Source organism: Triturus cristatus, chromosome 3_2 (genome assembly GCF_964204655.1).
Source record: "Triturus cristatus chromosome 3_2, aTriCri1.1, whole genome shotgun sequence".
In the NCBI taxonomy this organism is placed as follows: Eukaryota; Metazoa; Chordata; class Amphibia; order Caudata; family Salamandridae; genus Triturus; species Triturus cristatus.
In genome coordinates this window covers 1023952292-1023963849 of record NC_140584.1, presented here as the reverse complement: position 1 = coordinate 1023963849, position 11558 = coordinate 1023952292, and the positions used below count along the sequence as shown (strand labels likewise).

General features: G+C 41.3%; 1 protein-coding gene across 1 annotated transcript; it reads left to right on the top strand.

Moving 5' to 3' along the window:
- The first annotated feature begins 669 nt into the window (after positions 1 to 669).
- On the top strand, positions 670 to 10943 carry LOC146859018 (C-C motif chemokine 4-like). Its single transcript, XM_085646936.1, has 3 exons — positions 670 to 801; positions 3287 to 3401; positions 10389 to 10943. The coding sequence occupies exons 1-3, from the start codon at positions 729 to 731 to the stop codon at positions 10498 to 10500; spliced, it is 300 nt and encodes a 99-aa protein (XP_085503062.1). The 5' UTR covers positions 670 to 728; the 3' UTR covers positions 10501 to 10943.
- The last annotated feature ends 615 nt before the right edge of the window (positions 10944 to 11558 follow it).

Sequence of the window (11558 nt, the reverse complement as noted above, 5' to 3'; positions counted from 1 at the left end):
TCATTGCCTTAGCAGCTCTCTCTGCCAAAGCACAGTAATGGCTCTTTGGAAATACACGTTTTCTCTTTCTTGGGTTTGTTGAAGAAGCTCAAGAATAGGAGGACTGCACAATGCTGCCTCTAAAACACTGGAACTGATGGTGCTAAGTGCACCAGAACTGTAAAAGGAAGAAAAAAGTGTCCGGACAGCAGGGAAAGACCCTGTTATGAGATTATTCACATCTCTTGAACTTGGGGAAATCCGCCTTTTCTTGACCCCAGACCATCTGTTGACTTCTCTGTTCATCTAATAAATTTAGACACACATTAGGCTATGAATCTCTGACTGGCAGTAATCCACTTCTTCTTCAGAGGAAAGAGAAACTGCCCACAATAAATGTGCTACCTCATCACTTCCTGTTCTTCTTGGCTCCTCGTGTCGTTTGCGGACTGAGACAACCAGGGTTTGCAGCGCGAGCTCTTCTCACCTCCCCCCAGATTTCCTGCATTGCTCAAGCTGCCAGATTTAGCTCTCTCTATTCTGCTGTTTCTACCATCACATCATCTCTTTTCCACTCCCAAGCCTCCTGTGTTATTTCCACAGAAAATTCCACTCCCTCTAGTAACACCTCCTACCCCCACCAATGTTCTTTCCATAAATACATGAAGGTCGGTCGGGGAGATCAGTCAGCCCCAGCTCGCACACTGACCCAATTCTGCTCTGAGCTCAGTCACAGACCTAAAGCTGACATGAAGATCTCCCTGACTGCTGTCTCTGTTCTCCTCCTGGCTGCCTTCTTCTCTGAGGTCATGGCTGCCCCTGGTGAGTGCTGATGCTTTCACACTACACTATGAAGTCCATGTGTCCACAAATTAATAAGCATCCATTCTTGTCCTACAGGTTCTCATGCCTTTTATGGTGTGACCGTGGAGACTGGGCTGCTCCTTGTTATGTGGTGGTTCTCATGGTTGTCTTGTGCTTTTTAAACAGTGCTTTGTCATGCATTATCAGTAATACAAGATCTAAATAATCTGATCATATATCAAAATGACAAAATATGCATTGGCGGTTAGTGGTCAGTATTTTGCTGGCACGTTCCATAAGATGTAGCAGAGCAGAAATAGTTGGATTGTCATCCATATTCATTCAGGATCATCTTCTTTTCATCATCCTTGTGTAGTCCATGCATATGTGTCTCTAAAGAGAGCAGTGCCTCTCTCGTATGAAGAAGACTTACACAAGTGCCTATGCTGTTTCAGTATTTTATTGTGCCAGACCCACAGCTATAGGAAGACTTTAAGGCAGAATGTGTATTTTTTATCCTGGTATCTCATATACTTTTTAAAATTATTTTGACCAAATCATAGTTGAATCCACAATCAGGAGGATTCTTGAAGCAGAAGAAATAGACCTTTCAGATTTGTCTTACAACCACACTGACCTGGGATAACATAGTGCCACTATTATCTACTGAAATACTTTGACTAATGACTTGCAGTGATTCACTCTTCAGGGTGTTTAGGCAAAATGTTGGGAAAAAAATATTGTGTGGACAAAAATATTGTGAAGGTAAGTTTTTATGGGTAAGCAAAGTTTTACTATATATAACTTCACAAACATATTTTAATATTCAAGGTGCGCAGATGTGGAGTTAAGAATATTACATCTATACTTACCTATTTGCACTTACCTTCTCAATATTTTGGTTGTCGATATTTTGGCACAATATTCTGCCCACATGATATTTTTGTTACTGATATTCTGTCAGTGATCCACCTAAGCACTTCATACCCTTAGTCCATTTACCACAGCTGTTATTCCTTTTTGTGTCAAACCATTGCTCACCAGAAGCCAAAAATTTATTATATAGGTTAACTGGAAAAAGAACTGTGTGATGTCTCTCCGATAATCCTGACATTTCATGCCACAGATGTGTTTTTGACTCTTCGTAAGAAGTCAGATCATTTCTGTTCCTCAGCTTTGCACCATCTAGTACAATCAATACACTTGTAAATCCTGTGAAACCAGCACAATCTGTGTTAGGGAGGGATGACCTCAATAGACTGTCAAGACCAAAACTGGAACCTGACATTTTCTTTGCACCAAAGAACCAAAATTTGATTGGATTCTGGTGATTTAGTAACACTGATACTTTTTAGAAAAAATTATGGCATTACTGGGTGTATATACATAATTACAAAGTAAAGATTAAGGAAGATATTGAACGATGCATTACATAGAAATCAAATCCACTAACTTAGAAGAATGTTCTATCAGTGCTGGATCAAAGTTAAAAAAAAAAATACTGGCAATTAACCTACCAATACAAGATGAATGTACATTTTTGACAGGGGAGAAGAACATTCTTTTGTAATGTCTCTATGTTTACTTTTGAGGTACAGTTTTTAAGAACGTCATTTTAAAAATATGGATCTTTAATAAAAAAGAAACTACAACTTAATGTTTTCTGGTCTAAGATATCTAGGTGCATGTTATAAAGCAATGATTTAAAACAATTTTAATATTTTGAAGTTTTCTGAGGCAGTCATAGGATTGTTGATTGCTGATAATATTTTTCCTGGTGTGGGTCATATATATTTTTTTAATTGGTTGCCTTACAGTATACTTTAAATGCCTTTTACAGCATGTACAGTATATTTGGAATTGGCTATTTTTTGTTTTATAGCTAATGTGAGCAGCACTCTATTTCAGAGCTAAAAACATTTTTATTAGCACTAGCTCTTGCGCGATAGGTCTAGGTATAATTGTTTGCTAAGAAATTAAGCATATAACGTTAGTCAGTGTGGGAAGTACCCTGTTTTAAGTCTGCATTCCTAGAATTGTATAAGGGCTTTTTCCAGTAGGTATTTTTGAAGAAACCTCCTGATGCCCCAGTAAAGAATTAAACAATACTTACTGGGGTCACGGTTGGACTCCGGTGAATTTGCCTACCCAGTATGTGTGCGTGTGCAATTAAAGACGGTATGTCCACTTCTGCTCTGGTGCAAGGGAACCAAACACTAAAGGGTAATTGAAAGGGGAGAGTGAGAATCCTCTGGTCGCTTCCTGGAGAATGGGCAGATGAATGGGGTTCAGGGATGAATGAAAGGATATAGTAAGGGGATAATGGAGGGGTGTGAGAGAAAATCCTGCACGATGGTGATTGTGAAGGTGAGCTAGGAGGGCCTAATCCTATTCTGGGGGATAAGAAAGGTGTTCAGATTGGTGAGTAGTGTCTTTTCCCAGGGAAGGACTGTGTGACCTATAGTTTTTGATCCCTTTCATCGCTGGTTTCTTCTCCCTTTAGCCGGTGTACCTGTCCCAACCTCCTGCTGCTTCTCCTACGCCTCACGGAAGCTGCCACGAAACCACATCCAGAGTTACTTCTTCACCAGTAGCCAGTGCTCCAATCCGGCCGTGGTGTAAGTTGTTCATATTTTTGTATTCACAGGGGGCTAAGAAGGAACTGAGGGAATGAATAAGACGAATTGAGGACATAGTATATTCTTCCATGAGACCAGATGGCACAGTGGTTCTTCCTTTAGAAAGCAGTTGTCCTGTGAAGGACTGTTGTAGCTATTGAGGCAATATGTGTTACAATAAAAGGCTCTGTTGCTACAATGGAGCTGTAATGAACTTAAAGGTGATATATTTGAGGTCACTACAAAATGGAGCTATAGTGAGTACAGCTGAGTAATCATATGAACTCTGATGTCACAATGTGACTAGTCCGGTGAATTGTGTTATAATAGGAGATCTGATGTAACAATGGAGCTGTAGTGAAGGTAAATTCATTAGCATATGAACTCAGATGTCACAAAGGAGCTATAGTGAGGTTACATTTGGTAGTTTATAAATTGTGATGTTACAATGGAGCTGCTGCTGAACTGAGGTTGAGTGGCATTTATTATGACCCCCAGGTGCACAAGGACACTAACCTGAGGTGGACCGGTGTATTCCTCTGTGCCTTGATGGTTCATTAGAGCTACAGTGAGGTACACAGGTGTTAAAGTGAAGTAGGAATTGTGGTTAATCGTGCTATCATACGCGGTATGATTTCACAGGTGTGTCATCTTTTGAGCTATGATATGATAGTGGAGCTGTAGTGAGGTATGGGCTCTTTATGTCACAACAAAGCTGCACTAAGGATTACATATACTATTATCCAGTGCGCTGTAATGCATCAAAGGCACCACAGTGAGTTCGAAATGTGTCATCCTATAAGCAGCAGTGTCACTGTGGCGTGGGCGGAAGGATATCACAGAGTGTACTGAAGATAAAGCTGTGTCTGTTTTGGATTTTAAAACTCCCAACAATTTCTTAAATTATGTGGTTGTTAAAATATGGTTTTTTAGTACAATCTACCCCAGTTTTACTTCAAGATAATAATTCTAAACCCTTTAAAGTTTCCAAATAATTATTACATTACGTATTCCACAGTGTATTCAGTTGTTTAGCGTCTGACAAGGTTCGACCCACTTGACTCAAGAGTTTTCGGTACTAGCACTTGCATAAGATTTAATCACAATTTTGCCGCATATCTCTATTTTATTCAAGCACTATCGACCTGCTAAGAGTTTAATGTTTTTTTCCTGGCACCTGAAATACTTTTCCAAATTCCCTCTGTATTGCTGCAGTATTAAAAACACGCCAGGGTAGCACCAGTGCTCTCTGACTGGGGTTCATCAAAGGCAAGGTCAAAGGTCTGTGCTTTGAAAGGCAGAAGCGCGGAAGACAATACGTTCAGCCTGATCTTTGCATTCTAGTTCTCCAATCCTATGGACCAGAAAGGGAAAATACCCTCTGCGAATAGCCTGATATTTCACTGGCGGATCAATTAAAAAAACATAATACACCCGCTGCCTCGGCATGTTTACAAGAACCTCACAATATAGAGTGAAGAACCAGAATGTTTTCTAGGTCCCAAAAACAATTGAACACCAAATTTCAAGCAGAATTATTAAAAGAGCATAAAACAGGGAAATAGCAAACAACAGTGGAAGTAGATGGAAAAGGGCGAAACGTGTGTCAGATGTCAATGAATGTAATGTACAATGGAACCGATACTGCAGTGTGTCCGTGGATCTAGATAGCAGCAACATGAAGTATTTTTGTTCATGAAAAGGACATCCTTGCCACACATGCTTTTGCAATTATATGGCATGGAAAACGCATGTTGCAGGGCATATATGTGTCAATAAATGTAGTAGGCAAATGACAACATTCTCACAAAAGTTTCTTTCAACATTCATGCTCCTTGTTGTATTCTCTGCTGCTACCAGTCTGGTAATGAGCAGATGGTTGTATTACCTGATATCATAGCCGAGTTAGAGAGAATGCTGTTATGCTCTCTGTCGGCAAGGTATAGCTGCAGATAGAATGCGGAAAGTAGAGTGAGGATACACTGACATTCTCTGATGTTAAAGTGTATCTGCACTGAGGATACAGGGCTATTCTCTGATGTTAAAGTGTATCTGCACTGAGGATACAGGGCTATTCTCTGATGTTAAAGTGTATCTGCATCGGGGATACAGTGCTATTCTCTGATGTTAAAGTGTATCTGCACTGAGGATACAGGGCTATTCTCTGATGTTAAAGTGTATCTGCACTGAGGATACAGGGCTATTCTCTGATGTTAAAGTGTATCTGCATCGGGGATACAGTGCTATTCTCTGATGTTAAAGTGTATCTGCACTGAGGATACAGGGCTATTCTCTGATGTTAAAGTGTATCTGCACTGAGGATACAGGGCTATTCTCTGATGTTAAAGTGTATCTGCACTGAGGATACAAGGCTATTCTCCGATGTTAAAGTGTATCTGCACTGAGGATACAGTGCTATTCTCTGATGTTAAAATGTATCTGCATCGGGGATACAGTGCTATTCTCTGATGTTAAAGTGTATCTGCATCGGGGATACAGTGCTATTCTCTGATGTTAAAGCGTAACTGCATCGAAGATACAGTGCTGTTCTCTGCTGTTAAAGCGTAACTGCATCGAAGATACAGTGCTGTTCTCTGCTGTTAAAGCGTAACTGCATCGAAGATACAGTGCTGTTCTCTGCTGTTAAAGCGTAACTGCATCGAAGATACAGTGCTGTTCTCTGCTGTTAAAGCGTAACTGCATCGAAGATACAGTGCTGTTCTCTGCTGTTAAAGCGTAACTGCATCGAAGATACAGTGCTATTCTCTGATGTTAAAGTGTAGCTGCATCGAGGAGACAGTGCTGTTCTCTGATGTTAAAGTGTATCTGCATCGAGGATACAGTGCTATTCTCTGATGTTAAAGTGTAGCTGCATTGAGGATACAGGGCTATTCTCTGATGTTAAAGTGTATCTGCATCGAGAATACAGTGCTATTCTCTGATGTTAAAGTGTATCTGCATCGGGGATACAGTGCTATTCTCTGATGTTAAAGTGTATCTGCATCGAGGATACAGTGCTATTCTCTGATGTTAAAATGTATCTGCATCGGGGATACAGGGCTATTCTCTGATGGTAAAGTGTAGCTGCATCGGGGATACAGGGCTATTATCTGATGTTAAAGTGTATCTGCATCGAGGATAGAGTGCTATTCTTTGATGTTAAAGTGTATCTGCATCGGGGATACAGTGCTATTCTCTGATGTTAAAGTGTATCTGCATCGAGGATACAGGGCTATTCTCTGATGGTAAAGTGTAGCTGCATCGGGGATACCGTGCTATTATCTGATGTTAAAGTGTAGCTGCATCGGGGATACCGTGCTATTCTTTGATGCTAAGGTGTAGCTGCATTGAGGATACAATGCTATTCTCTGACATTAGTGTAACTGCATTGAGGATACAGTGCTATTCTCTGATGTCAAAGTGTAGCTGCATTGAGGATACAGTGCTATTCTATGATGTTAAGTGCATCTGCAAAGAGGATACAGTGCTGTTCTCTGATGTTAAAGTGTAGCTGCATTGAGGATACGGTGCTATTCTCTAATGTTAAAGTGTATCTGCATTGAGGATACAGTGCTATTCTCTGATGTCAAAGTGTAGCTGCATTGAGGATACAGTGCTATTCTCTGATGTTAAGTGTATCTGCAAAGAGGATACCGTGCTATTCTCTGATGCTACAGTGTAGCTGCATTGAGGATACAGTGATGCTGCATTGAGGACACGGTGCTGTTCTCTGATGTTAAAGTGTAGGTGCATTGAGGGTACAGTGCTTTTCTCTGATGTTAAGTGTATCTGCAAAGAGGATACAGTGCTCTTCTCTGATGCTACAGTGTAGCTGCACTGAGGATACAGTGTAGCTGCATTGGCGATACAGTGCTATTCTTTGATGTTAAAGTGTAGCTGCATTCAGGATACAGTGCAATTCTCTGATGTTAAAGTGTAGCTGCATTCAGGATACAGTGCAATTCTCTGATGTTAAAGTGTATCTGCATTGGGGATACAGTGCTATTCTCTGATGTGAAATTGTAGGTGCATTAGGGATCCAGTGCCATTATCTGATGTTAAAGTGTATCTGCATTGAAGATACAGTGCTATTCTCTGATGTTAAAGTGTATCTGCATTGAAGATACAGTGCTATTCTCTGATGTTAAAGTGTAGCTGCATTGAGGATACAGTGCTATTCTCTGATGTTAAAGTGTATCTGCATTGAAGATACAGTGCTATTCTCTGATGTTAAAGTGTATCTGCATTGAAGATACAGTGCTATTCTCTGATGTTAAAGTGTAGCTGCATTGAGGATACAGTGCTATTCTCTGATGTTAAAGTGTATCTGCATTGAAGATACGGTGCTATTCTCTGATGTTAAAGTGTAGATGCATTGAAGATACAGTGCTATTCTCTGATGTTAAAGTGTAGCTGCATTGAGGATACAGTGCTATTCTCTGATGTTAAAGTGTATCTGCATTGAAGATACGGTGCTATTCTCTGATGTTAAAGTGTAGATGCATTGAAGATACGGTGCTATTCTCTAATGATAAAGTGTATCTGCACTGAGGATACAGTGCTATTCTTTGATCTTAAAGTGTAGATGCATTGAAGATACAATGCTATTCTTTGATGTTATAGTCAAGATGCAGTGAGGAAACACTTATATTCTCCGATAATATGGTGAAGCTGTAGTGAGGATAATAGTTTCTGATGGCACCTCACAAAATCAGTTGATGGGAGTACTTGAATGATCAGAGCCATTCGCAATCGCTGCAACTCCAAAGATACTAGACATATTCAAATACGCCTTGGCCACATCCAATAAGGAACAGGGCAGATGCACTGCTGGGCCAGTCATCTTCTGAATGGAAAGACATGCCCCTCCAGGAGCCTCTCAGCCTTCTTGGACCTCATTAGTGAGATGTGTCTTGAGATGGCACGGCACCCAGCTCTGCGTGTATGTGTGCCACTTTGGGTGACTCTCTTTAGACAGACCGAAGAGTAAAATAGGGATGCTTGAATTAATCTGAACAATTACTTTGGGCTCATTACATTGTTCTAGCTCAACTGTACTATTAGAGAAAGGAACATATAACAAGCAAATCAGTAAAGACTCCATCCCTAAAGGACAGTCCAGCTGATTTACCAGACTGCACACCCGCCCCACCTGAACAGGAACACAAGCAATCCGAATTGAGATCCAGACTTATTGGGCTTCAGTGGTGAGTTTTAGATCCCGTCTCTGCGGCAGGGCAGATTCTGGACCTAAGACTCCATCCCTAAAGGACAGTCCAGCTGATTCACCAGACTGCACACCCGCCCCACCTGAACAGGAACACAAGCAATCCGAATTGAGATCCAGACTTATTGGGCTTCAGTGGTGAGTTTTAGATCCCGTCTCTGCAGCAGGGCAGATTCTGGACCTAAGACTCCATCCCTAAAGGACAGTCCAGCTGATTTACCAGACTGCACACCCACCCCACCTGAACAGGAACACAAGCAATCCGAATTGAGGTCCAGACTTATTGGGCTTCAGTGGTGAGTTTTAGATCCCGTCTCTGCAGCAGGGCAGATTCTGGACCTAAGACTCCATCCCTAAAGGACAGTCCAGCTGATTTACCAGACTGCACACCCACCCCACCTGAACAGGAACACAAGCAATCCGAATTGAGGTCCAGACTTATTGGGCCTCAGTGGTGAGTTTTAGATCCCGTCTCTGCGGCAGGGCAGATTCTGAACCTACATCTGATGATACAGTCACAATACCTGGTGTCGCGGCAGAGTGGTACAGAGGATGCGGGGATATTCTCTGATGTTATAGTATAGCTCTCAGTTTTATATTGCGGCATTCCCTGGCAGACAGTGCTTCGATGCTTACAGCTCCCTCTAATCCAGAGACCATCAATAAAAATCAACCCGAGGTCTTAACATCATTGGTGTTGTAATACAAATCACATCAAACAAGATGGCGTTAGTGGCCGCCCTGTGTAAAATTGACCACAGTGATCACCTGAGTCCATCAGGAAGGATTGCCAGCAGAGACGTATAAAGAAAGCTTTGAAACGCCTATGTGTGGATAATACATAACGGCTATAGCTTAAATGCCCCTGGCAAAAGGGTAATAATATTAATAATAGACCTTTCCAGCACCACATAAATGATCACTCAAAATATCAGTTCTAAATAGATTTTGGAAAATCAAACATCAGCTTATAAATTCTAAAAATACATTTCCATCTCCAATGCACACCTCTGAATTTTGGTACACATATATTCAGTCAAGCAAAAGCTTCTAATTTAGGGGCATATTAACAATGCGGCGATAACAAATTATCGCCGCTTTTGCGGCCGTTTTCGGCCGAAAAGCGGCGATAATTTTATCGCCTTATCAGCAAAGACACGCTATCGTGTGTTTTGCTGATTTTTCTCCCGTTTCCAACACGCCTAACTTTGCATCGCTAATGAGATGCAAAGTAGGCGTGTCTGTGGAAACAACATGGGTAAATATCACGAAGGCAGCTTCGCGATATTTACAATGCGGGGAAGCGATTATTTAAATCGTGCTAAGTATGCCTTAACGCAGGAATTTAACGTCTGTTAAATTCCTGACTAAGGCATACTTAACACGGGGGTGGATTGTGTGGCTAAGACCACAGGCTCCTATTATCAAGGGTATCGCCGTTTTCCATGGAACATCGCTGGAAAACCAGCGATGTTCCATGGAAAACATCGCTATTGCTAGGATAATTATCGCCATTGCGCTGAGCGTTGTTAATACAGCGCTAGCATGGCGATAATTATCTGCTATAGCCGGCGTTAAACATTTTAACGCTAAGAGCGGCCAGCGATAATTATCGCTGGCCGTTGATGTTATGCCCCTTAGTAGGCTGGACTGCACACAGGAGAGCGACTTTTATCTAGCTGGAGATCTACTAGTAGCTCACGAGCTCTTAGTTGGAGAAGCCTAGTCTAATCCCTTTCTTAACTTTCCACGTTCAACAGATTCATCACTAGAAGAGGCCGCGAGCTGTGTGCGGACCCGAAACAGACCTGGGTCCAGGACTATGCCAAACACTTGCAATTGAACTTAGCGTCTACCTCAGCCCTGTCCTGAGTGGTGTAGCCAGCAGCTGTTTCGCGGACGCATGATTGGAATATCGAAAATAAAGCTATGACATCACTTCCAACCAGAAACAGGAAGCTTCATCCTTCACTACTGCACCCATCCATCGTCACAAATATTGCGATACTCACTGAAATGTATTTATTCATTCAAATAACTTAAATATTTTTTCAGATATGTCACAGATATTTTTTGTTTAATTTATAACTATTTATCAAATGTTTGTAATTGATCCTCATTTACTGGGTCTCGGATCTTATGCAAAGTCAACTTACCATAGTGTAATACCCCAAGAAATTGGGAAACTTCCCATAAACCTCAAACTTCCTCTGCGCCACATCTTACAACAATTTATTGGGACCGAAGCAAAGAAATTGTTTTATTTTGTGTTACTTTTATGATATTGATCTGAGACAATAAATATTTTTCTACATAACAACTGGGTTTTTTTTGTGCTGAAACAATGTAAACTAAAATCAGCTCTCTGCACTGTCCTCCTGTCTGGTATTCGGACTGACTTCAGGGGGAGTAGATGAGCTAGAGGCCACTCTGAGTGTAAACATAGATATACCGAAATTAGAGAAGGAAGGTGGGTCTGTAGAACGACTCTCGGGGAGCAGTGTCATTTAGGGGTGACTTGCATAGACGGTAACCCTAGAATTGGCATTATTCTGAGATTGTTGACGAGTGACTACTTAGATAGCCATCAATGACTCAGCTCTGCTTGTGGATTAGAAGAATTATGTCATATAACCCTCCAGTCCCAAAAAAACCCCCAAAACAAATGTTAAAGTACATTAAATATTATGCTGTGCATTACAACAAATGCAACCAAATTGCAAAGGTGAAATTGTTCTAAAAACAATTCTTCTATGAATTACCCCTGCCTGTAACTAAGATCCTCCTTACCTCTACACGCTCTCTCCACTCCAAGCACTTCCGATTTGTGTTGCACGTCGTAAAGAGGAAGCGGAAGTGTTTTTCCGTTTCCTCTAACGACGCCGATTGCCTCCACATCTTTTTTCTTCACATTCCCAAAACGACGGAAA